Source organism: Caloenas nicobarica, chromosome 1 (assembly GCF_036013445.1).
Source record: "Caloenas nicobarica isolate bCalNic1 chromosome 1, bCalNic1.hap1, whole genome shotgun sequence".
NCBI classification, from domain to species: Eukaryota; Metazoa; Chordata; class Aves; order Columbiformes; family Columbidae; genus Caloenas; species Caloenas nicobarica.
In genome coordinates, this window is record NC_088245.1 from 186,910,271 (window position 1) to 186,937,949 (window position 27,679).

A 27,679-nucleotide genomic window follows, 5' to 3' on the forward strand; every position below is an offset into this window, starting at 1 on the left:
GGTTGAGAAGGCTGGCGCGCGCCGCCGCCGCCGCCGTTTGAATCGGCCGCCGCACAGCGCCTCGCTGATTGGGCCGGCCGCGGGACTTGAACTGGCCAATGGCGGGAGGGCAGTGCGGTACCGGCTGCGCCTGGTGGCGGCGGCCGGGCCGGCAGGGGTCGCGCGGCCGTGGCCGCTGGGCGGGGGCGGGGCGGGGCGGGCGCGCGGCGCCCCCTGCCGCCGCGGGAAGATGGCGGCCGCTCCCCGGGCCGCCGGCAGAGGGCGCGGAGCGGGCGGGGATGGGGCCTGCTCGCCCGGCGGCGGGCGGGGAGCGGCGGCTGCGGCCTGGTCTGCAGGCGGCGGCGGCGAGGGAGGGGAAGGGGCTGCGCGCCCGCCATGGACCGGTTCTCGTGGACCAGCGGCCTGCTGGAGCTGGGGGAGACGCTGGTGGTGCAGCAGCGCGGCGTGCGGCTCTGCGACGGGGAGGAGAAGGTGACGGGAGCGGCCCCGCGCGGGGCCTGGCGGGGCCCGGGACACGGGGCACGGCCCTGGCGCCTCCGCTGGCAGGGCAGCGAGGAGCGTGACTGAGGGCGGTATCGGGCAGGGGTGCGGGGGCCTGGGCGGCGGCGCGACGAGGAGTGTGAAGGGGCTGGGCTGGAGGAGCATCGGTCTGAGGCGTGGGACAGCGCTGCGGGCTCTGACAGGGTTTGGCTCTGGAGGAAATCGGTGGGAAGGAGATGCAGGCTCTGTGGGACTGAGAAAAGCTCTGGGCGGCGTGTGCCACATAGAGGGAGGGCTGACATCCCCACAGGGCTGGTGTCACTGATGTAAACCTTGACATAGAACTTGATGTCCATGGCTTGGGCTGTCACTGCCCGTGTCAGGGCCGAGCGCTCCCCCGCCAGCCGCACTCCTGTGATGCCACGTACCGGGTGTGCCACAGGGTTCACACCTGAGTCATCCTGGAGCTGTAAAATGCTCCTTAGCTCTGGCCACGAAGGTGTCTCTTGCCCTCTGCTCTCACCTGAGCCCACTCAGTTATTGCTTTGCGTCACAGCTGGTGTAACTCTTGATCTCTCCTTATTTTTCCTCACCACAGTAGGTTCATACCCTCCTAAAAAGCTGTAAAAATGTGCCTCCAGTTTCACAAGTAGGAAGAAATCTGGTAACACAGACTATTCCAAATACTGATGGCTGTATGATAAAGAACTTTTCAACAATAAAATAGATAGAAGCAATACTCCTATGTGATAGGCTGGAAGATTTCAGACAGTGTGCAGGATCTTCTTATTAGGTTGCTTTGCTTTTTTGCGTAACTTTTACTTTCTTTGTTAGCAAATAGTGTTCCAAAGCAAATAGCCCTATTTAAAATATGATTTTTAGGAATGTTTGTATATCTTGTACAGCATATGGAGGGAGGATACTTCAGGATTTCCTGGGGGAAAGTTTATACAGTTGAAAAAGGAAATTTGTGTATATCCATCTAATCCTTTTATACTAATTTTCTTCATTGTTTCCTAAACTTCATTTATTGTGTATTCTGGAAAAAGAGAGTGTTCACAAGATATTGGCTTGTTCAACCTGATTGCTATGTTGTGGTAACGTATAATGTTTCCAAGATTAGTATTTATGCAACTCACTGGTTAAATTTGTTGTTAACCTGTTTTATTTTTCCTGTTTAGGTGAAATTCGATATGGGAGTATTACTACTTAGCACACACAGACTAATCTGGAGGGATCAGAAGAATCATGTAAGTCCCACATTTGTCGCTTTTATGTCACAATTGTAAATTCCATGATAAACAACAGGTAGCTTGCAATGAAAAGACTGCACACAGAGAGGAGATTTTTCTTTCCTTTGTGTGTCTTTCATTATACAAGTATAGTCCGTTTTTTGTCTCACAGTGGAAAGAAAACTATGTATAGGGTTGGTTTTTTTACCCAATTCTGCTTTAATAATAATGCAGAGATGAGGAGGGATGGGAATGAATCACATAAATTTTCCTTTCCTATGGCACAAAAATAGAGGAGAGTCTGGTATCAGGCGCTAAAAGCATTGGTTTTAAGACTGAAGTTGAATGTGTCAGGCAAATTATAATGTGAACTCCTCTACCATGCTCCTTGTCTGGCAAGATTGTTTCTTCCTCATTGTTTTCAAGTCCAAGTTTCCCTGTCTTCTGCTCTCAGCATATAGTCCCAGACCATGATTTGATAATAGGATGTGTTTGGTGGCAGTATTATTTTTTACGGGTCTTACCCTCCCAAATGTCTGTTCTTGTGCTAAACCATCCCTTCAGTAACCCAGAACATTTGTCTGTACTGCTATGGAGAATTAACACAGAGGTTAAGCGGCAGAACTGCAGTGCGATACCGCTGCTGAATGCTTTGTAGCATCAAGCCGCAGGCTGAGATTGCAGGCTAGAACTGGGTCAGAAAGACTACAAACACATACAAGGCTCTCAGCACAGACTGTGACAACGATCAGCACTTTGCAGCTGCAGTTGAAGGAAACGTCCTCCTCAGAACCAGGCTGCATTACGCTTGTTTTAGACACAATCTTATAGAAATCTAGCCCTGGAAGACAAAGTTTGGACAACTTTTCAAATGCCTGTGTTATTTCACTGAATTAGTTTTGCGCAAGGATACTTGAAGCACCTCTCACACCCAAAGGCCATTCCCTACCAAATAGCACACTCTTGCTCTGAAGTATGGAGCTTCTAAGAGCCCTCTAAAGGTAAATGTTCTTAGTTTGGCAAAGCAATATATTTTTCCTTAGGGTTTGTTTGTAGGAGCAGGAGAACTGTTTTTAGTACAAATTTTTCAAAATGTTTTGAGAGCTAGTCCCCAGGGTGGGTTTGCTGTTAAAGTCAGGGATTGATTGTCCAGATCATGAGCTATTCTGTATAAATTAACTTTTTTTTTTTTTTTTCAGTCAGCATGAGATAGTTTTGTTATGCTAAACAGTCTGTGTAAATCACCTCTTATTGCTTCATCAGCATCTGTTCTTGACAGGTGGGCATGTACTGCAATGTGCACTGCTTCCAATCTTCTCACCTGGACTTGGAGTAACATCAAGTGCTGTGCTTTCAGCAAATCTAACAACTGTCCCTATCCCCAGTCTCTCCTTCCCAACAAAAGGATGACGTTCATCTTCTGTCCCCAATTTCTCCCTCTGCTTGTAGGCTACATGATTCTTTGTATCAAGATCATTGAATTTGGTAAATCAGCAGAGAAGAAACTTGGAGAATAAGAAAAATAGTTTTCTTTTAACAAATTGATTTAGCTCAACAAAGATTCTGACAGGCTCTAGGCTTCATTAAAGAAGGGGCAGAAACATGTGGCCAGGATATGGGCAAAAATTACCCAGTTCTGATCTGGTACAGACCAATTCTGTCTCAGCGGAGCCAGATTTGTTTTTGAATTTTAAATCTATGGTACACAAATAACTTTGTTAATGTGGTAAAGGAAGCTGATTCTATCTCAAGCTGTTAGGAATGAAACATGGGGAGCATGATGCCCTTTTATTTTCATGGTGCATTGTTGGCTGAGATCAGCTGTGATATAACATCAGCCTTAGAAACCTCAGCTAGTTTACATAGAATAAACTTATAGAGAGCCCCTTCTTGCATCAGCAGACTTTAGTAATAAATGGAGCATTTGTCATTAGGTTAACACAGCAAACCTTTTTACAAAAACAAGACATCTGTGTTTTATAGCTGTTATTGTTACATACCATCTGCAGTTGAACAGTATAGAAAACACAGTGATTTCCAAAGGAAAAAAAAATAGTTATTTTAAGATTGTTGCATAACTAGATTTGTACAACATTTCAAATCATAAAATCATGCATAACCTGAGCATGAGAGCTTAGAAAAAAAAATCCAAATAAACTCACAGCATTTTTAACACATCTCTATTTTTGTATCCCTTCCTCTTGCTTTTGTCACCAGGAAGGTGTGATTCTAAGTCCTTGTGCTTACAAGTTCATAACTTTCTAGCCGTGAAGTAAATGAATCAGTCATTTTGACACTGTACAAAACACTTGTGCCATTTTCAAAAACTTTTTTTTTTTTTAAACAGAAGTATCATTTTGCCTGTATTAAAAGTGTCCAGGGTTATGTGTGTGTTTCACAAACAGTAACTGTTCTGTGTAACGGCCATAGAATCCAGAGCCACAGAAGAAGAATCTAAATGACTTATGTTAGGAGTTTTTAGAACAGGAAGTACAACCTTCATTTTTTCCCAATGAGAGGTTTACTCATTAGTTGGAGCTCCTGCATGTACACTTCTCTAATCACCAGTTTAATGAGAAAGTAATTATTCTATGCAATGAGGAACAATCTTGGTAGTAGGGATAGAGAGGGCCCTGTAACAATGTTCATTGTAACCTGGTGTTAGTTACACCCCTCATGGCCGATGGAGGGAGAGGTTCAAAGAGGGAATGTAACCTGTCTCCTGTATTCCATGTGACTGTTGATCACCAGGCTGTTGTGTGGAAGATGACATTCACCAAAGGCTATTCACCAAAATGACACCAGGCACCTAATTAGATGCTTTGAATCGCTCCCTTGAGCAATTTCTGTCTCAAAATCATACAGGAAGAGTTTAGCCTGGGTAGGTTAGCCTCCCACAGTTGAATATAGTCTTGTTTCTTGCTCTGCTTTGTTTTGTCTAAAGCTTGGTCCAATAAATGTGTGGGATGCATCAACTGCTGGATTAAGTCATAGAATCATAGAATCATTTTGATTGGAAGAGACCATTAAGATCATTGAGTCCAACCATAACATAACTCGAGCACTAAACCATGTCCCTAAGAGCTTCATCTACATGTCTTTTAGACACCTCCAGGGATGGTGACTCCACCACTTCCCTGGGCAGCCTGTTCCAATGCTTCACAACCCTTTCTGTGAAGAAATTTTTGCTCATATCCAATCTGAACCTTCCCTGGTGCAACTTGAGGCCATTTCCTCTTGTCCTAAAGTCCCTGTGTGTGAGATAGATGCAGAAATACCCATTTCACTCAGAGAATAGTCTAGTTTTTTAGACGTTTAACACTTAAAAGACTGGTGCCTTTGGATATTGTTTTATCTCCCAAAGTAACATCGATGCAAAAATGTTAAGAACCTATGAGCATTGTGCACCTACAGGGATAAGCTGCGGTAGTGTGGAAATTTTAGTGTTTAAATTTTGAACTTAGATACTGAAGATTTGTTAAATTCTCAAATGCTTCTATGAGTCTAGCTTGAGGTGGCTAAAGTTGACACATTGACATTTTGTTTGTTTTCTGATTACCTCAAATGTAGTTTCAAGTTTGTATTGTTTTCTATTTATATTTGTCTTTAATAGATTGTTGCTATTGTTACCATCATATTACATATGGAGTGCCTCAGGCAGCACCTGTAGAAATCTGTAATGTTTGTGAAATGGGGAAAGAGAACACTTGGGTTTAGCAAATGAATAGTCAGGATATGGCTTTAATTTCACTTGCATTAATGTTGATTCTTTCAGGAGTGCTGCTTTGCTGTACCTCTGTCTCAGATCGTCTTTATCGAAGAGCAAGCAGCTGGGATAGGAAAAAGGTAAGGTGATAGTCATTGCCTTTTTCAGCTGGATAGTTTCACATGCATGTTATGTGAGGAACCAAAGATTATATATTAATTTATGGTAGGTTCCCTTTGCAATCAAGTTTCCAGATTGACAGCCACAAGGACCTGCTTTCCTCACTTGAGATCAAATTTATGAGATAGTCATGACAGAGCAGTGTTTGATGTGATTTGTTAAATGTCTTGCAATCACTAAACAAATATGTGTTCTAGCTTGCCATTTTCATTTGATTAGTCATAAATGACAGCAGTGATTTTGCTGCATCTAAGTTGGAAAGCTACTTTTAGTCTTTTGTGCCACAGAACTGTTTGGGGATAGAAACTCTGCCAGAATCCCGTATTATATAACTTTTCATGATCATATGACTAATTTTGAGCATGGAAATGCTAGCGATGGTTAGAAGGAACTCAAGTATTACCACTCACTTGAATAATTAATTCAGTATAGTATGCGTACAAAGAAATTTCATAAGAAAAAGAGAAAAAAAGTATTAACTGGAGAAATATATAGGTAGTTGATGTCTGCTTGCAGCCTACAGTCAGATGGGTAAGGTAATATGCTGGGGGTATCCAGAAGAAATCAGGTAATTCACTAATGCTGGAGAAGTCAGGTAAATAAGAACCCATGAAAAAAGTATCAGCAAAATGAAATGGGAATGATGGACTTGCAGTCATGCTGTGATAGCAGTCTATCATGTTCCTAAAGTAATGCTATCTCAAGGTTTGTTTTGGTGCTAAGTGTCATTTTAGACTGTTATTTCCACATATGTTACCTTTGAATGTTGATTTTGGACAAGTTCACCTACATACATTGTTTGCAAGTGACATATACAAGTGGGATAGGTTAGACATAATATTGAGACCTTTTGTTTTCTTGTGACAAAGATAGTGTATTTTGGCAGTAGTTATTGCAAGTCAAAAGCCAAATCAGATGACTATTTGACGGTTAGTTTGTATCTTAACTAAAAGATTCTTTCAGAAATTACTGTTTGAAATGTTAGAAAGTTATATGTATTTCTCAGTAATTGATGATGGATACATTTTAAATTTGTGAGATGTCACTGTTTTAGAGGTCATAGTAGTTTTTATGTAAGATCTACTGTAATATTGAGTTAAAATACTTAAATGTTGATGCACAAAAGCAAAGCATTATTTGATGTACTTCAGCTCTTATGTGAGATAAAGTTAATGCAGGTTTTGATCAAATAGTTAACTTTGATTGTAGAAATATTTTTTTAGGTATTACAGAAAGCCGCCTCTTCTCTTTCCTTTTAATTTTTATTAGCGCCAAAATAGTAGTTCATCTTCATCCTGCTTCTTCAAACAAAGAGCCTGGTCCATTCCAAAGCAGCAAATATTCCTACATCAAACTTTCTTTCAAAGAGCATGGGGAGATTGAGGTAAGTTTTGTATCACACAAGCGCAGCACATCAGATAGCTGGACATGCCTTTCTCCTTTTGCTGTGTTAGTGATAATTTTCCATGATCTTTCTGTGTTTACTTTTGAGGTGGAGCTTTTTCAATACATCCTTTTAGAAGAAAAACACTGTGAGCCTTCAGGTTTTTACGCTTTGGTTAAATAATGCAAACAGAGTTCCAAAAATGTCAGGAGGCATCATTAGGCTTTGTTCTTATTTTAGTATTTTTAATATAACCTTATACTTCCTTTTTTAAATCTTTTAAGTTGAACACAGGATTTTCAAAAATGATGTCTCTGAAATCTGTTAGATGTTCGACAGAGTAAAAGATGTTTCTTTGTAGCTAACCCTCTACTGAACAGGAATCAAGCACCTTATTCCTAATCATCTCTCTAGTTTTATTGCTGAACACTTTTTGTTGCCTCAGAGCTTTGTTTCATTTTATGTTTCATAAATCTTTGGTTTAAAAGAAGACTTATCCTAAAAAACAAACAAATTGCAATGTGGAAAGAAATTTCACAGTATAAGGTCCTCACTTGACATGACTGAGAACTTTAACTTTGAAAAATGAAAAAAGCCGTACCTCTTAACTGCAGAAAAACAGATTTTCAACTTTTGTTATATATGTCTTATAAATGCATTTGCGTGATCAGACTCACTTTCATTTCTTTGTGAGCAGTTTTCAGCTTAGGACGAGTGTGGATTTATGCCTAGTTATAATGGTATAGTTGTTTTGCCTAATCATAATCTTATTTATTTTAACATTAAAGTTTGTGTCTGTGAATCAAACTTACTGAGTTTACTGGTTATCTAGAATACAAGTTACACTCCAGATCTTTTCTGCATGATGTCAGAATGCTTTCCTGTGAACTTCGAATAACCATAAGAATGGGATAGATTTTTCTTTCTGGATTTTGGTCAGTGGGATACTCTTACTGATAACTAATTAGCTAATGCCACCATCTGGTATTAGCAATAAATAAGTGTAATAGATCTATATGATTGTCTTTATATTGAATTAACAGATCAACAATTGGATTGATCAACTCTCCTTCCTTTTAGAAGCATGCCTTTGAGCAAACCTTGACATTTTTAACTTTAGCATGTTTTAGAACATTTTGAATATCTGAAAAAAAAATTTGCAGTAGAAGTACTCATGCAAGTTTAACTAGTAACTGTATGGCTCCTTCTCTAATGTATATATTTTTGAAGACTGGACATTAAGAATTTCCAGATAATGAATGTTGCACCGTGGATGTGTCGGTGTTACCGTGCTTTGTGTTACAGTGAATTTTGTTTCATCTACCACCAAGATGCTAAAAATACCCAGAGGTACTCTGCACAGTTTATTAAACATCTGTTGTTGCTCTTTAATGTTTGCAGTTCTATAGACGATTATCAGAAGAAATTACACAAAGGAGATGGGAGAACATGCCTACTGGTCAGACCATTCAAGTTAACAAGGATCCACAGGTATGTGCACTGCTCTGACATCCTTCTGTATGTCACATGTCACTTTGTTTAGCTCAAGTGCAGCATCTGTGTGTAATCTCTTGTTCCAGGTCTTGCTGCCCCCGTGTAGTACATCTGACATGCCTCTAGCCAACACTGGGCACATGTAGGAATTCAGTTTCTTCACTGGCATAAATTAGTTTCTCCTTTGCAGTTTTCACTTGATAGAGAACACTGTGGCCTCTCTTCCTTGAGTGTGTTTAAACTTGAATAGTTGATAATGAGCTCCATTTATTTTATAGACTCAGACACACACACATATAATTATGCAAATATTTATCTATATTTATATAAAAAATGGCATATCATTTTTTTCAGCATGAGAGATCTAATGAAGCTGAAGGATTTTTGATCTTGTTATTGTAGTTTAACCTGGCAGGCAGCTAAACACCACACAGAGGGTCTACACCATCCTCCCCCAGTGGGATGGGGTACAGAATCAGAAAAAAAATTAAACCTCGTGGGTTAAGATGAAGGCAGTTTAATAGGACAGAAGTGGAAAATAATAATAACAACAATGATGTTCGTAATAATAATAGAATGTATAAAACTCGTTATATACAATGCAATTGCTCACCACCTGTCAGCCAATACCCAGCCACTCCCCAAGAAGTGGTTCCTCCAGCCAGATTCCCCCAAAATGAATACAGAGCATGACACTATAAGGTATCAAATATCTCGTAGGCCCGTTTGGGTCAGTTGTCCTGGCTGTGCCCTCTCCCAGCTCATCGTGCACCTGACATCTCATGAGAAGCTGAAACTTAACAACAACTGAAAAATCAGTGTGTTATCAACATTATTCTAAAATAGGAAACACAGTGCTATGCCAGCTACTAGGAAGAAATTATCTCTATCCCAGCTGAAACCAGGACAATTGTGATTTCTGGGTTTTTTTGTTTTGTAGCTGGAAGTCAAATATATAATGTGTAACTTTTTATATAACTGTTTGGAATGTAACAGTTTGGAATCTCCATCCTTGATTGGATGTGAAGGGAACCACAATGACAAAGGATGAGGAACAGGCTGAGGTACTATATGCCTTCTTTGCCTCAGTCTTTAATAGCAAGGCCAGTTGTTCTCTGGGTACCCAGCCCCCTGAGCTGGAAGACAGGGATGGCGATAAGAATGAAGTCCCCATAATCCCAAGGGAAATGGTTAACAGCCTGCTACACCATTTAGACATGCACAAGTCTATGGGGCCAGATGGGATCCATTCAAGGGTGCTTAGGGAGCTGGCAGAGGTGGTCACCAAGCCACTTTCAATTATTTATCAGCAATCTTGGCTAACTAGGGAGGTCCCAGTTGCCTGGAAGTTGGCAAATATGACACCTATCTACAAGAAAGGCTGGAAGGAGGATCTGGGGAACTACAGAGCTGTCAGTCGGGCCTTGGTGCTGGGGACATTTATGGAGCAGATCATCTTGAGTGCCATCATGTGGCACATACAGGACAACCAAGTGATCAGGCCCAGTCAGCATGGATTTATGAAAGGCAGGTTCTGCTTGACCAACCCGATCTTCTATGACAAAGTGACTGGCTTAGTAGATGAGGGAAAAGCTGTGGATGTTGTCTACCTAGACTTTAGTAAAGCCTTTGACGCTGTTTCCCACAGCATTCTCCTGGAGAAACTGGCAGCTCATGATTTAGATGGGTGTACTCTTTGCTGGGTAAAAAATTGGCTGCGTGGCCAGGCCCAAAGAGTTGTGGTGAGCAAAGCCAAATCCAGTTGATGACCGGTCACGAGTGGTGTTTCCCAGGGCTCAGTACTGGGGCCAGTTCTGTTTAATCTCTTTATCTCTTTATCAGTGATCTGGACAAGGGGGTCGAGTGCACCCTCTGTAAGTTTGCAGACAGCACCAAATTGGGTGGGAGTGTTGATCTGCTGGAGGGTAGGATGGCTATACAGAGGGACTGGCTGGATCATTGAGCTGAGGCCAATTGTATGACGTTTAACAAGGCCAAGTGCTGGGTCCTGCACTTGGGTCACAACAACCCCAGGCAGCGCTACAGGTGTGCAAGAGTGGCTGGAAAGCTGCCTGCCAGAAAAGGACCTGGGGGTGTTGATTGACAGCTGGCTGAACATGAGCCAGCAGTGTGCCCAGGTGGCCAAAAAGGCCAACAGCATCCTGGCTTGTATCAGGAACAGTGTGGCCAGCAGGACTAGAGGAGTGATCGTCACCCTGTACTCAGCGCTGGTGAGGCTGCACCTCCAATACTGTGTTCAGTTTTGGTTCCCTCACTACAAGAAAGACATTGAGGTGCTGGAGAGAGTGCAGAGAAGGGCAACGAAGGTGAGGGGCCTGGAGCACAAGTCTGATGAGGAGTGGCTGAGGGAACTGAGGCTGTTCAGCCTGGAGAAAAGGAGGCTGAGGGGAGACCTTATTGCTATCTACAACTACCTGAAAGGAGGTTGTAGCATGGAGGGTGTTGGTCTCTTCTCCCAAGTAGCAAGTGATGGAACAAGAGGAAATGGCCTCAAGTTGCGCAGTGGGAGGTTTAGATTGGATATTAGGAAAAAATTCTTCATGGAAGGGGTTGTCAGGCATTGGAGCAGGCTGCCCAGGGAAGTGCTGGAGTCACCATCCCTGGTGGTGTCTAAAAGACATGTAGATGTGGCATTTAGGGACATGGTTTAGTGATGGACTTGACCGTGTTAGGTTTATAATTGGACTTGATGATCTTAAAGGTCTTTTCCAACCAAAATGATTCTGTTTGATTTAAATGTATGGTCTAAATGGACAGTTGTTATGGAGCATCTCTTGTCATATGTTAGATTGCCTTCTTTATCTGTCTGCATACTGCTAGATTATAAACCTTGACAAACATGTGGGTGTTGTTTCTGTGTATGAATATGTTGAATATGTGAATATATTGAACATACAGTACTATGAATGAAAAGGGATGATTCAAACATTGTTCAATGTCAAATCATTTATGTTGTCCTTTGTAAATGTAGTACCTATAAGCATAGTTGCATTTGGTGGACTAATAAGGAAGCCTGTACCCTGCATCAAGAATCACTTAATGAAGATGCCTTTTCTCCTGTTCTTATTCTTAAATCATAGCAAATCATTAACACCAGTGCAAAGCTTTGCAGTCAGGGATTTGAGGGCTGGCACCCCTCCCACTTAGGTACCAGCCTTTCTAAAACACATTCGGCATCAAACAAAGGATTCACCGTCACATCTATACTGATGCTTCTCAGCAAGGTAAATCAGACTGCGCTTAGCACTGTGTTTCTGTGGCTGTGTTTCTTCAGGCTAGAGGATTTCTTGAGGCAATCATATTTGGACACACACATTTCCACAGCCCTAGTACAGATGTTCACATGGACTTGAGAGGTTTTAACTGAGATGAGCTGGAATGCTCAGTCCTGATCAGGCTGTTCAACATCTTCATATTAATAGCTTCAATATTATAATCTTACTACCTGTCTACTACAGCAAATTCATATATGTTTTACACTACCTGTTTATTTTTTGACACTGGTTTAAAAAATGCTTTCAATAAATATATGAAATATTGTATGTATTATATCAGCTCTTTGGGGGAATGTTTCCTGCCTTCTAGTGTAAATTTTTTCACAGTAAGGCGGATGAGAAAACTTAGTATTTCCTATTTTGATTCTTTTCATTATTTTCTTTTGCAGGCAGGAAGAATAAGAGCTGTAGGAATTGTAGGGATCGAAAGGAAATTAGAGGAAAAAAGAAAAGAGACTGACAAAAACATTTCCGAGGTAAATACTACTGAAGTTTCAAAGTCAATCACCTTTCTGAGCTATTTGCATTCATTCACACTTTCTTTTGGGGCAGCTGAGACTATTTATTGTTTTTGTTGAGAAGTCTGAATTGATTAAGAGTGTGTAATTTACAGTTATTTACTTTGTTTAACCGTCTTTTCAATGTATGTAAAGGTACTTCATTTAAACAGTTCCTTTCAAGAAGACTGATCTTTGAAACTAATGGTGTGTATTTATAGAATTAATTTTGGTAGAATTAGAAATCTGAGTTCAGTGACTTTTCATCAGGAGAAGCAGAACACAAAGGCATCTGCAGAAAGAGACTTAAAAGTCTGGGGGTTTTTCCTGCCTTGTTTTCTTTTTTTTAGCTAATTGTGGTTTCAATTGAAAATTTAACATATATATATTAAAAAGAATACACAGATCCAAGTGTCTGCACATAACTGTAGGTATTCACCTTATAAATACTCAGTTTTTAAATGTTAGATTTAGGCTTATAATCATAGTAAAATGTTCTGCAGCCCAGGCATTTGGCAAGATGTTAAAAGTATCTTTGCAAAATATCTGGGCTAGATGGAGACCATCCTTTTCCCCAGAATCAGCACAGTAGTTGAATTCCATATATCAATACTGATGGACAACAGAGGCAATTAATTTCTTCATATATGCCTAGGAGCACTATCCTCAAAAATAGTCTGGTTCTGTCTTGGTAATACAGATTAATTTGGAAGTATTCATAAACTACATGCCACAGATTTGTTCTTGTGGCAAAGCTTTATGTAATTCAGTGTGCCACAAGAAAAAAGATATTCACTGCTCTGATACGTAAGAAAATTCTAGTACCTTTGCAGGCTTCATGCTGTTTCAGATACTGGTAGCATTAAACTTTTTCCTTTCTGTTGATGAGGAACATAATGAATGAAGTTCTGTGTGTAGTTCAAAAGGTATTGTGGTTACATGCACGTGTATATAGTTCAAAAGGTATTGTCTGGCTATTTTTTCCTTTAGTAGCTTTGTCAGAGGGTAAAATGAATCCATTTATATGTGTTGTATGAACAGAGGAAAACCATGACTTGTAAAATCCTGCCTTCCTCCAGCTTTAAATGTTAAAAATGACTTAATTTAAAAAATGGTGCCCTGGCTTCCAGGAAAAGACTTCCTGCATCTGCTGTTCGCTGCTGATAAGAATCCAGTTCTTTAGCCTTTTGTTTATCTGAGGAAGTTCCTGTTAGGTGTGTGCACATTCCCCTTTGTTTCCAGGCCTGCCCTCGGTGAGTCAAACAGAGGAGGAGCTGGACACAGCGTGCTGTTTATTTAGCTAAATCAAGGGTTCTTTTGACGAATGATGTTTTCATGCAGGTTATAGAGATTAGAAATCAGCTGGGAAAAGCCTTGTTAGAAAACTTTTTGTTGATATCATGTACAAGTACAGTAGAAGGGCTTTGATTTACACTAGAGATTAGGAAAGATATTGTAAATTATCAAATTGGGCAGATCAGGAAGTAAGAAGAAATTTTCCAAAGAGAATTCCAAATTGTTCTGATAGTGGTAGATTACTGTTATATGCTGGTATATTTTCTTTTCTCCCCCTAGGCCCAGTTTTGTCTCACTTAATTTTGGATACCTAATTTATGTGCCAAGTGTTGAGAGGCTGAACTTCTCCAGTCAGTGGAGAAACACTGGCACTGTTAGGAGGGATTCGGATGAAAAGCAAACCCTGTCCCTTCCTGGAGGCATCTCTTTCTCCTCTTTACATGTTACATCTCAGACCAATAAGCTTCTAAGTCAGGCACCTAAATGTAGATGGGAACAATTGGGTCTTTATGCGTAAAATCTGCTAAAGTGTGTCTTTCTAGTGAACAGTTGTTGAAAAAAAGTTGTTGGAAAAGGTTGACCACCTGTCATGTATTTGAGAAAAGTGGGCGAGAAGGCTGAATATGTGTTGCTGAGGATGGGAGAAATGAGAGTTGCTTTTTAATATAGTTGCTAACTTCTTTTTTAAATGAATTTTATTATGCTAGTTGGTTATCATTACTAAAACTTTTGAAATTCAGTATACCTTCAGCCTTTTTTAAAGTATGTTTTATTTAAGCCTAAAAATACCCTTCTTGGGTTGTTGTAGAATTCTTGTATTTGAGCCCATAGCAGTTTACTAAACTGAATAGACTTCATATAATTGTGGTCCTATGATGGATGTCCAGTTTATTAGATTTTTTGTGGAAACAAAGTGAAAGATTTCTTAGACTAGAAAAGAATTGGTTTGTGCAAATATTTTTTTCCCTTTTTCTAGCAGGTATTTCGGGTTTTAGATCCAACAACTAAAGTTTTTAAAGGATGCTTTTTATCTAGCTTTTATCTTAATTTATTTAAATCTGATCATTTGTCATGCGGACCTTATTTCACTAATTTTTCAAACTGTTTCTTTGTTTATTATGGTAGCACCACTGTTCCTATGTATATGATACTTAAATGAAGTAATGTTGGCATGCATTTTCAGAGGTTTTGCCTCTTCAGTGAAGCAAGCATGGGAAAGCATGTACCCTCTTCCTTGCTCATATTAAATGACTCTTTCTCACTAACTTAGTAATGTCTACAGATTAAAGTAAAATTGTCGTGTCAGGAGGGGTACTTCTGTAGCTTTACAGCTGGCTTGCTGCAGGTTAGAAGCAGTAAATCTCCTTGAGTAGGGGTTAACTGTTGTGAGAAAACCTCCCATCACCACCAGGAAATGTTCCCCCAGCTCCTAGGAAAGCACAGTAAACTTGGACAGTTTAACCTCTTCTGGGCTTCAGTATCGTTGTTCATTCCTGTCATATGGACTTCATAAATCATATTGAACCAGTGTTCACATCCTAGAAAAGTGCGTGATTGTTTGATTCTTCATTCTTTGTTGTTTATGGATTCTATAATTTTGATTTTAAGACCAGATATAGAACAGCTATATCAACTAATTATATATGATGTCCCAGATTATAACAGACTAATCTAAAGGGACAGCAGCTCTTGTGAATAGTTTGAGTAGGTGGACCAAGGCAGCTCACTGTATCCATGAAGCTGAATGCTGTAATTATACTGATCTGCAATGTCTGCTTTTCATTTAATTTCAGGCTTTTGAGGACCTTAGCAAACTAATGGAGAAGGTATGGCATGTGTCTCCCAAGTAGACTTAGGCTTGTTTTCTCAGTTTTAAGCATGTTTTCTCTGTTGAGCTGAAAGTTGATTTATCTATGGGTCTTTCTTGATAGGCTAAGGAAATGGTGGAGTTATCTAAGTCAATAGCTAATAAGATCAAAGAAAAACAAGGTGACATCACTGAGGATGAGGTAAGTGAATTTTGTTTTTAAAGTCAACAGAAATGTTCCTATGCAAAGCAAAAAGCTATATGTTTAATACATGTAAAGTTAATAAAGAACACTTCATGGTTAGTTTTTTTGAGCTTTAATTTTACGTAAAGTAAAAGTTACTTGTTTGGTATTACCTTTCTTGTGACCCTTACTTAAAAGCAAAGACTTCACTGCCTTTGTGTAAATTTTTGTATTTTTGACCTCTGGTGGTCAAAAATGTGATAGATAAACTTACTCGACACAGACAGAGTCTATGCTCAAGAGAAGTTTATTGTAGTAGCGATAAGCAAAGCAGTGCTGGGCGTGTGGGGGAATCTGTGTTCCACCTACACGCACCCAGCACTGCTTTGCTTATCTCTACTACAATAAACTTCTCTTGAGCATAGACTCTGTCTGTGTCGAGTAAGTTTATCTATCACAAAAAATAAATAGCAGTAAGTCTTGTGTTCTTTTTTGCCAGTAATTGACTTTATTGGTAGTAAACTGAATGGATTTATTCACCCAAACTGTATTATAGTAATAAAATCAAAGGCTTTTAAATAGCAGAATCATTCACTAGCTGATGTACCTTCAAATGTTTTTTGTTTAGACTATTAGGTTCAAGTCCTATCTGTTGAGTATGGGCATAGCTAATCCAGTTACTAGGGAAACACATGGATCTGGTACCCATTACCACATGCAACTGGCAAAGCAACTAGCCGGAATACTGCAGACACCACTAGAGGTAAAGTACCTAATATTGCACCAGCATTTTCCATGTGTTGCTGAATTTTGATGTAAATGTGTTTTGGCTGTAGCACTGTGCCTCTAAAGTCTCAGATTTAGCAGCACAGCCTTGTATTCAACATCTATTGAAGGAATATATGTCCTGGAAAGTAAAAATGATAAATTGATTGATAGATTTAATATAATGAAATTCCTTGTTCCTGTGTTTTATTCTGTACTTCAGAATGAAAGTAATTCACAGTCTTTGGATGTAGTATCACCGTTTTACATTTTGAAATGATTATATAAACATACAATGTAACAACTTACCTCTTGTGTTAGAAATACCTGGTGTTGCCTGGGTAGTTGTTTTCATTAAAGCTCATCATTTAGGTCTTCTGTTTTACTTGTTTAATCAGTCAAATGCAAGTTGAGATACTGTGTTTACTAGATTAATGCTATTTCTCTTACCAGTCTTGTGCTTAACACAGGAGCGAGGAGGGATCATGTCGCTTACAGAAGTGTACTGTCTGGTAAATCGCGCACGAGGATTAGAGGTGAGAAATTGGTTTTATTAAATATTTTATAAAATGTACTTCAGTGATAAATTAATTAAAGAAAAGGGGTAAATATGTTCCCTACCAATTGCTCACTTTATCTAACAGCATGAAGTGATCAGCCCATTATTAAAATTGGGGATTGTTACCTTTTTCCTTTCTTCTTCCATGTAATGTTTATGTATCCTCTATAAGTTGTCATAATGTATGCTGCTTTTTATAATGCCTTATAAAAGGGAACATCCATCCTCATCTGGAAAGAAAACTGAACAGAGAATACTAAAGAATGGTGAATCTTTTTCTTTTACTAAATACATCAATTCTTTCTGTAAACAGGGCAAGAAGGATTATTATAGAACATGTAGTAAGGGAACAGAAAGAAGCACAGAAGCCAAGAAAATAGACTGGACAATAGAAAGGAAGAAAATCAACAATATTGTGTAGCCTGGTGTATTTTATAGCTGCAGTTATTAAAACTGTTTGGTTTGGTGTTATGTTGTATACTTGAAATGCAACCTGTGAATAAATATGTTTTACTATTTTAATAGTTGCTGTCACCAGAAGATTTAGTAAATGCTTGTAAGATGCTGGAGTCACTGAAATTACCACTAAGGTAAGATGTATTTATAAAACGTGGCACTCACAAGTCAGACCATGGTGCTTGGATGGCTTAATATTTTACCTGCAGTGGATTTGGTTTTTTTTAAACAAATTATCCTGTGCTTAAAGATGCTGCTGTATGCACCAACATCCACTCTCCAGTAAAATATGAATTTTTAACTGTGGTTCACTTTGTTAAAAAGACAATATTATTTTCACTTCCAATACAGTTTTTTCAGACTGGGAACAGTGTTTAAGTAAGCCGAGACATGTGCCCTGCTCTTGTCAGTCTCTTCAGATGTTGAAGATGCTTTTAATGTTGAGTTCATTTTACAGAGCTTTTTTATAGTTTTTTTCCTTTCGTAATATGGTTATAGGTGTGGATGCATTAGAAATGCGACCATAGGTGGTGTGCTCAGGGGTTTTGGTTACTTAGACTTTCTCTTTTGATTTTAGGCTTCGGATATTTGACAGTGGTGTGATGGTGATTGAACTCCAGTCTCATAACGAAGAGGAAATGGTAGCTTCTGCTTTAGAGACAGTAAGTATACTTCGTTTCCTTCAGTGTTCTGACTGTGCTGGGGAAATTTAAACACCCTAGATATAAAAACTTGAGGTACAGGATTTCCTTTTGAGGTTTTGAAATACAAAATATTCCACTTCCAAGTCTTCTAAGAGTAATACTTAAATAGCGCTTTTCATCTTCAGAGTTCTGTGCAGGCAATAATCTTAGTCATTGCTTTCTCATTAAGGAATAAATCACTTTTCCATCTTTTTTCAAAATTCGTTAACCTTCAACCTCCCTCCAAATGTTTTGCACTGTAGGATGAAATTCATGATGTATTAAGCACTTAATTTAACAGAAGTGGACTTCAGACACTGTACACAATGTGCTTGAAGGCAGTGAAAGTAGCTCTTAAATGTTGATATAGGCAGTTGTTTGGTATAGGTTTATTTCAAAACACAGCACATTGTACGTGTAACATCTTGTACTGAATTTGCTTCTGTCAAGAGCACTGAGTTGGAGTGTAGTGTGTGTAGAATTAAGTTAGCTCCTTCAGCAAAAAAAATAGTATAAATAACCATTAAGGAAGTTTCCTTCTATTCCCTAACAATTGCTCAGTGTGGTAAATGTTTGTGGGTTTGCTACCTCTGGACTCTTTCAAGTTCTGCTGTCTCATTATTTGATGCATTTTCCTGTGTCTTTTCCAGTGGGATGTAATTTTTTGTTTTTCCTAAAGTTGAGCAAAGGTTGATTCAGTGTATCCAAAGTTAAACATCTAAGAGGACTTTGACTTGAGCAGTTAAGAAAAAGTAGAGCTGTCACAGACGCCTTCGCACTTGATCCATGAGGGTAGAGTCTTCAGTGCATTTTGCATGATTGTTACCATATAGCTTTCTCTCATCAAAAAGATTTTTAGATAAGATAAATGTATATAGCTGTCTAAAAGATTCCATCCTAAATTATCAAAACTAAAACGCTTAAATCTTTCAATATATGTTAATCATTTAACTTTATTTTCTTATATTTACAGAAAAATACCTAGTCCATTTTTAGATGTTTTTCTGATTATTTTTGGTTTTTAATTAATTTGTTGCCTTCAGTAAGACAGCTTATCTCTTTGAAAGGAAAAGCCTTTTTTTTTTTTTGATAACAAATGAGGTCAACTGCAAAAAGCAACAGATGGTGGATTTATTACTGAAGTGCCTTTTCGCTTTTATTTTCATAATACAAGACTTTGACTCCATAGAAAAACTTAAGGGAGAGGCTTTGAATGAGGAAAGCAAGCCTGTAAGGGAAAGGGAAGATGAGATCAGGCTTGTGGCCAGAAGCAACCTGTACTTAATGTATAATGTACAGTAACATGAAACTCTGAGAAGAAGTGAAAGGAAGTCACAGAGATTCAGACAGGAGAGAGATGTGGTTTTGAACAGCTGATGAAGACGGGAAATGACATGGAAGTCAAAGGAACCCAAAGTCACCCTTGAATGAGGGTAGTGGTTTGGAAAGGAAAGATAATTAATCACCTATACGCATATTAGATTGTATAGCTGAGTTCCATTACTCAGATTTGATCACTTAGCTTCGTAAAATCTCACGTTAGGACTAATGTAATCTGAGTTTCTGTAAAAAGACTACTGCTGAGAAAGCTGTAGAATAGACCCTTCCCCACCCAGTTAAGTAGGAAGCAGGAAATGGCAACTCCATCTGGATTTACAAATTTACTTGAATCTGAAGCAGTGGAGAAATGGAAGAATTCTTAATTTACAGGGTAGTAAAACATGTTTACGTGGCAAATTCAATGCAGTAATAATACTGCACTTCACATCTAATATTTTAAGCATCCAGACGTCCAACCTGTGTGAGAAGGTTTCATTTTAGCATGTATTGACTAGCGTGGTGGAGACAATGGGACCAAAGTTTTGAGTCCCAAGACTGAACCTATCTTTTGTGTCATCTGAATGTGATGGAGGCTTTTACTGATCCCTTTAAGTGTGCCGTAACATAAGGTGTATTACTAAGGTTTGGGAATGTTTCTATAGGCAGTGGAGATACTTTAAATCCCATTAAGCTCAAATTTTCCACTTCCATCTGAGACGACTTAAAGTTCTACATCGATGGCCTGCCCTGAATGGGTCTTTTATTTCCTCACTTAGGCTTCAGTTTTTGCAGAATTGCTTACTGTATGTGGGCTGTGTAAATACTGATTGTGACAGTATACTGCTGTCTGAGCTATTCTAATTTTTTGCTCATTTTGTCCCAAGGTATCTTTTAAAAAAATCCAAAGGAAAGGGTACCATGTGACTTTTTTAAAAAAATATTTCACTATTTTCTACACTCAATTTTCATACTTGGCAATTTTTCCAGAGGATGTATTTTTAAGAGGAAATACTCATAATTATTTGTACTTTATTTAAATGCAAACAAACTAGTTGTCTTCCCAAGGGATTTGCTACCAATTTATCACTTCACAAGGCTAGACCTGATTCAGTAGTTGAGATAACTTCATGGGTTTTTTAATGCCATAGTTTGTTTATTTGTGTGTTTGTTTTTTGACAGGTATCTGAAAAGGGTTCCCTCACAGCTGACGAGTTTGCTAAGCTGGTGGGGATGTCTGTTCTCTTAGCCAAAGAAAGGTAAGTAATAATTCCTATGTTTAATACCTTCGTTCTCATGTTGTCTCCAAGTAATACAGCACCTCTTCTTTTGCTTTTTCTAGGCTGCTTCTTGCTGAAAAGATGGGCCATCTTTGCAGAGATGATTCAGTGGAAGGCTTGAGATTCTACCCAAATTTATTTCTGACACAGAGCTAATGTAGTTTGTGTACAATTTGTTATGTAACAGCTGAACAAGAGAGCAGAGGGAAGAACCCTTCCAACAACGGACTTCAAAGTTTTTATTTTGTTAGTCACCTGCAACAGTGATGAACATTGCAATGCTTTACACTTCTCAGGTATTTCAAGTGCTGAATCCTCTTAACGTGGAACTGAAAGGAAATAGGAATCACCAAGTCAGAAGCATGTTAATTGTCTCAAGCCAGCTAGCTTGTGTTTCAAGTTTCATTTGTTGTGCTCTGTAGTTTCTCATTCAAGATAAGTCAGGTGAAGATTCCACACAAGTGGAAGTGGAGAGAATATCCCTGTAGCATGCCATGAGGTTCGGCACCCAGAAGACAATTTACTTCATCTTACAATTTCAGTATGTTTATGTCTAGAGCAACAAAGCAGACAGCTGTCTCCATAGTGATAAGAAAAGTGACTTCGGTGTGTACCCGAGGTATAAGGAACAAGCCAGTGCAGAATAACCCCTTCTCCCTGAAGTGATGAACAGTTTTCTGAGAGAGAATCTTGGGGTTCTCGTAATTTGAGACAGAAAGAACCTGCTGCAGGAGAGATTAACATACGTGAATCTAGAAAACACAGTGTTTATTTTGTCATGTCTTGTATCTCAGAATGAAGCATTGTTAGCACAGATGTCCTCCCTTCTCTTTCCTCGCCATCTTCCTTCCTGCCTCATTATGTTGCACTTCGGGTGCCCTTTCTCTGTCCTCTCTATGTCACAGAGCGGAGCAGCCTCCTGTCACTCTACCAGACTCTGTGCTTTAATGCACTTGGTTTTCATCTGCTACTTCTAACGAAATATCATTTGTTCGTTTCATCAGCCTGTTATCTGTTTTGGAGAGACAGTTCATTTGCTTATATCTTGTATGCAAAATTTAATATGCTTTCTATATTGAAGGGAGGAAGAAGACTATCACCCTGTGTTTAATAGTCATGAGGTATCATATCATTTGCTTTTCCTCACCCTGTGTGCACACTGAATGCAATTTGATAGTCTCAGCTTTCATAACTCCAGTGGAGTTGTTACATTACTTGAAGATCTGTTGCTGTGATAATAATGGTAAGTGGATGTTTACGATCCACATCACTTAAATTTTTGGCATTTTGAAATGACCAGTTTTAATAAATAACAAAATTCATTCAAGGTATGGGCAACAACAACATATATGTAACTGCATTGTGGTTGTAATGGCCAAATTAACATTACAAATAAGGAGAAAAAGGCTTTTAGGAGCCTGAAAATATTTTTCAGAACTATTTCAGTGCTGCCATAGCTTGGACAAGCGTAAAGAGCCTGCCAATAACGGGTTCAGTGCAGAGATGCCTACAGTGGTGATGCTTTTGGTTTGGAGGATGTTCATTTAGATTGAGGGAATTGTGTCCACTTATCCTTGTCAGGAGCAAGCTTTTATGCAGTGCTTTCTTTGGGGCAGTTTTCCTCTGTTTCCTGAAGGTGCTAAAGCTATATTTGACACAGCTGAAGGAACCGATTCTGATATGTAGTATCACCTCTTTGGGAGCCTTAGGGCTTGCTACTTGTCTTCATCCACCCACAACCCACAGAAGGGATCTATGCGAGGTACACCAAGCATCGCGCATCTAAAGCGGGACTGAAAAGTGAGAAATTCAGAAGGAAAAAGCTGGTTTGTGACAACTGTTTCTTTAGCCTCATACCCAAACCTGTCAAACCAGACGTTTACGGGCCTGAACCTCTCCCCACAAGGGGGCATGTCTTCTGCAGAAAGAACAGAACGAGAAAGGAAATGCCAAATGTAAACTCCCAGCCTCTGTTGCCCCAATCCTGAGCATTTATTTAATTATCTTAATTAAGCAATAACAGTACAGCCTATTTAGAATGATGGTACCTTCTTGAGCTTTTCTTTTCCAAGGTTTTTCCTTGTCTTTTTTTTTTTTTTTAACGGGAGAAATCTATAGGATAAATTGTATAGTTGGTTTAGAATGTAAACACACACATGAGAAAATGACTACTAGGAAGTAATAAAAAGATTTTCTTAAATAGATTGTTCCGTTGGGTTTTTTCCATGCTAAATGTTTTGGGCAGCTTTAAAATCTTTAAATGTCAAAATATTGTGGTTCCACGGGGCAGGTTTTTAAAGTACATCAGGTTTTTGCTGTCTCATTGTGTACCCAAGAGGGTACAAGACAGTTTTGATTTTAAATCGAAAAGCAGAATTAAATGCAATTAGAATGCCCTGGTTGTGTTGCACAGCAGCCTGTGATCCATCCCAGGCCAGAATTGCTGAGCTATAGATGTCCACACAAGCACCAGTTCCATGAGGAAGCCAGTTAGAGCCAAGAACACATCCTGTGCTAGCGCTGCAGAGGCGTTTGACACGTTCAAATGTGTTTTCCCAGCTGAAGGACAATAGAAATCATGTATCTGATACCATCCTGAGAGCCGGCTGTCGGGCAAACAAATGGAGTGAGGTATTTACAGGCACGTGGTGTCACAGTAGCACATCACACTGTCCTGAACCGTCACTGACCGGTCCTGGTTGCATTGGTACTACCAGCAAAAAATCCATTGACTGTATTGAAGCAGGATTATAGAGAAGAGGGAAATACAGGAGCTGCCGTTCTCACAGATCATTCCCATTTAATTCAGAAGGTGCTTATATGAACCCTATTTCCTTTCATGTATTGATTATTCCTAGAATGTTTGTATCATCATATGTGAACATTATCTAATTTTTGCCAGGGCTGACAAGTTATATAGTCCTTTGAACAGAGGTTTGTAACAAGAGGTCTGTTCCAAAAGTGCTGGTTTTTTCTATGGAGTGGTCTATCTGTACAGCTTTTCTGTTTCTCCTTTGCCTTTGTTTTCAGAAATATTCAGCCTATGGAAATGTGGATCTTATCTGAACCATATTTCTGAAGTGAAAACATTTTTTTTTTCTCTAAGGATATACATGTATGATTGTACTCAGAAGTCTTTAGAAGTGTATCTTTATTAATCAACTACTGGTTGCATATTGATAAATTAAACTCTTCAATGCATAGTTCTTCTGATAGGAGTTTTAGATTTTGTCCAAAGGTCCTGACTGCACTTGTTGTAAAATTAGTGGAAATATTGTCACCAAATTTGTAAGTACAGTAGTGGGAAGCAGCAGGAGCCTGTTGCCAACAGAAGTTTGTGCTTCCTCAAGCCTGGGGCTCTCATTTGCAACTGGACAGTTCTTTCAAAATACACACTGAAGAGGCAGGGATGGTTGATTGAAAAATAGTTGTGGATTTGATATGAAATAATTGTTTTCTTTGAGAAGACACCCTTCCTGATATTTTTTCTGAGCTAGATTCACAGATCTGACAATTACATTGCTTCTCCTATTCTAGCAGTTCCCGTTTCCTCCTAATTCTCAGTGCTTCAGGCATTTATGTGAAATGGTAAGACACTCTGATTCTGGGTCTTCATCTCCTGGGAAGACCTAAACTCTCATTTTGTTCTCCCAAGAATGAGGTGCAAGTACTCACACTAAGAGGATATTGTGGGCATGTCTGTTGGCAGCATTCCTCTTTATTTTAAGGAAATCCTTAAATATTTTCTGGAGTAGAGGCCCAAGTATTGTACCTCCAAGGCAGTTGTCCTGGCCAGCAGGCTTAAGAGTAATTTTTCTTTGTCATTTAGAATTAAAGTTAGAATTAAAGCATTATTCAAATATTTTAAAAACCCACCAAAACACAAAAACTTCAGGAATGAGTGAGGAAACCTGTTTCAGAAAACCCATAGCCTGCTAGCGAGCACCTACTCTTGAGAGGCACCACTCTGCTTTGTGTCCCTGCTCCAAACCAGGTAGGATCTTGGGTCTCCCACTTTCCCACTGGACTGTGAATGCCAGGAGTTTGAATTCCCACTGATCAAAGAGCACACTGAACCCTGCTCTGCCACGCTCACAGCAACCATGGATGGCAAGTTCCAGGCGGAACGGGCTGGTACTGCTGGAACAGTTGCAGCACTTGCGCGAATCTACTCCTTATGCTCTGAGCATAAGGGCTCTGAATATGTAGACGTTTTGCATTTGTTTGTTCAGTTCAAAGTATTTTATGTACTTGGAGGGTTTCACTTAGGTGATGATGAACAATCATCAAAATGATTTTGAGGAGTAAGTAAAGGAGGGGACTGATATAATCTAAATGCTCTTTCACTGTAGTTTTGAAGTCAACAGTGAAACAAATCAGTGCTCCTCTGTCCCTTGCTTCCTACATGCAGAATGTTCCCAGAAACTGACAGGACTTTCTTTTAACCAAAAAGTCTGCAGGAGGGTATACGCTGTGTGAAGCACTCTTTTTGCAGAGGACAATAAAGGCAGCGCAGTTGCACAGAACAAATTTGCGTCTGTTGCTGGTATGGCATTTGTGCTGTGGCTATTTAATTATTCACTTAATGTAGGTAGAATTATTTTCAAATGTTGCCTAAATATAACAGTATTTGATACAGCATATGAGAAATGTGTCTTCTTTCAGCCAGACTCAGCAGTTGTGTGTGTGTGTGTGTGGCATAATTCCCTCAAGTCTCACTTCACATCGGATGGAGAATTTGAGGTGTGTCCTTAAATTGCAAAGATACTCTGGCTTGATGCACCCATTAAATGAGAATAGCAAAACTCCCACTGACTTCAAACTAGACCTTTGTTATGATTATCAAATGTTGACTAGTTAGCAGCTCGGCAAATGTGTGTATTGGGTATGGCTGAGCTCTGAGAGCAAGAAGAGCTTAAAAGACACTCTGGAATAGATCATAAAAATGTTTTGGTCCCTTCACTAGAAATACTGAACTAGGCACAACTGTTGCAAAGTGACTATTTCTGATCTTTCTGTGTTCCTATTGTTTTTTCCACAGTGTTTTGGGAAAGCCCAAGATAAGGATAAATTTCTTTCCACTGGGACTTGAATCTATTTATAGGTTACAAGGCCAGAAGAGAGTATTATATTATGACCATTTCACTTGACCTCTCGGGTAACAGAAGCTGTAGAACTTCCCTTAGTTAATTTGTGTTTGAAGCAGAACTTCTCTTTTAAGAACAACAAGAGATCACAACTTCTGGGAAATCCCACCGCAGCTCTTGGCAAATTATTCCAATGACCATTATGCGTTGTAAAAATGTTTTCAGGGTACATAATGGGAGTTTGTTTAGCTTCAGCTTCTAGCCACTGGACCTTATATTTAATAAATTCTCTATTAAGGATGAGTTCCCTACACGCCAGGTGTCCTGGAATGTAACCTTTTCTTAAACAGATGTGGAATCCTTCTCTCCGTGACATGGTCCTGTTTTGTGCTCTTCCCGAGGTTTTCCATAGTCACCTAATAGCCACCTTAAATGGTGAACTCCATCACTGGACCAACTAAAGCTACTGCAAAAGTGCTAGCTGCAGACGTAATTTGTTTCTCTGGTTTTTATACTCCCAGCCATCACATACAAACTGCATGCCCACATTCTCAAACGTGCACTTGAACCTGTGCTCGTGCTCAGTTCACTCCCCATCCACACAGCTCAGCTGTGAACGCGACTTAGACGTCTCCTGGACTCTCATTCCAGTGGGCATTTTAAGAAAGAGGGAAAGTGGGGTTTGAGGGTCGTCTTCTGTAGAACCGCACTGGGCTAAGCGCACTGCAGCCTGGTTTCCCTGTGGATGTCCCAAGCTCGACTTTTCCTAAGCACAGTATAAAAACTATGAGCCTGAACCAAGTGGGGTTATTCACCAACAGCATAGATGGAAAGGCTCAGGGCTTCCCATGATCAAGCTGTCCTGCAGCTTTCCTGCAGATCTGCTTCCTCAGGGCTTGTCCTTCATGCTACGGTGGTGTGATTTTCGCAGAGCGACAGATTAATTTCCCTTTATCATCTCTCCATTTAATAAGATATCCATGGTAACTACTCTCTTCTCAATTTTCCCAAAGGTTTTGTGTTTCCTCATAGTGATTTGACTGAAGTCATATTTCTTGCGCTTGGTCGTAATACTTTCAGGTGGGATAGTGGCAAAAGACTTGTAAAAGTAAAGTGACATCTTTGCTCAAAAGCTGCAGGCAGCTGCATAAGCTAACTGATGTGACTGGGAGCTCAAGATAAGCAAACGACTTAGTATGATCCCCGGATCTTTGTAAAGTAATGAGTGCCCCACAGGGAGCTGCACACCCTATAAGGCATGTCCTGCAGTCCTTGCTCCTAGATATGTAATTTTGTGGAAGCTATATTAAAATACATATTGCCTGCTAAAGCCCAGTTTATTCAGAGATCGCTCAGTGGTAGTGACCTGCCTTCAGGACTTACCATTCTCCTAATTGGTGTGTTACATGAAAATGTGAGCACTGAGGATGTTACATCCTCTTTTAGGTCTCTGATAAAAATTATAAATTGCCAAAGCCTAATCCATGCTTATTTTTTTAGGTCCCGCATGAAGATGACACATAAAAATGATATTCTGAGACCAATTAGTCAACATTTAATCCTTTTAATGCATGCTGTGCTAATTCTGCAGATATGTCCTTGTTGCAAATGTCAGGGGGTTATTAAGCCAAATGTTCCACGGAAACATAAAGCATCATAACATTGCTACCTTTACCTAAAATATGTTTTCCACCAACCTTTGTCAAGTGGCATTTGCGATGGTACTCTCCCTTTTTATTCTCAGCTTTGCCATACCTGTGTCTGGAATCAGAGCAGAGCTGACAGGTCTGAGCAGCCTGGGCTGCTTTCACTTCACAAACCAACCAAACCACTAATGCCCTGCGCATGAGCATTCGTCCAGGGGTCTGAAACCTCCACACCAGACTAACAGATTGAAAAACCAGTGTTACAAGTCGTTGGACGCGAGTTTATCCAGAGCTGCTGATTTCAGGTTGTTTAACTAGAGCTGCTTTTCT

The 27,679-nt window shown here is 39.6% G+C and overlaps 1 protein-coding gene across 2 annotated transcripts; it reads left to right on the top strand.

Annotated features, from left to right (window-relative positions):
• The first annotated feature begins 332 nt into the window (after positions 1–332).
• On the top strand, positions 333–25,202 carry VPS36 (vacuolar protein sorting 36 homolog). 2 transcript variants are annotated; one of them, XM_065656414.1, is made up of 14 exons: positions 333–471; positions 1,662–1,730; positions 5,488–5,558; positions 6,868–6,982; positions 8,384–8,473; positions 12,162–12,248; positions 15,359–15,391; positions 15,497–15,574; positions 16,185–16,319; positions 16,792–16,857; positions 17,406–17,470; positions 17,914–17,998; positions 20,519–20,595; positions 20,679–25,202. In XM_065656414.1, the coding sequence occupies exons 1-14, from the start codon at positions 376–378 to the stop codon at positions 20,770–20,772; spliced, it is 1,161 nt and encodes a 386-aa protein (XP_065512486.1). In that variant the 5' UTR covers positions 333–375; the 3' UTR covers positions 20,773–25,202. The 2 variants fall into 2 exon arrangements, with proteins under 2 accessions (XP_065512486.1, XP_065512495.1); XM_065656423.1 differs by lacking the exon at positions 15,359–15,391.
• Positions 25,203–27,679: the final 2,477 nt, after the last annotated feature.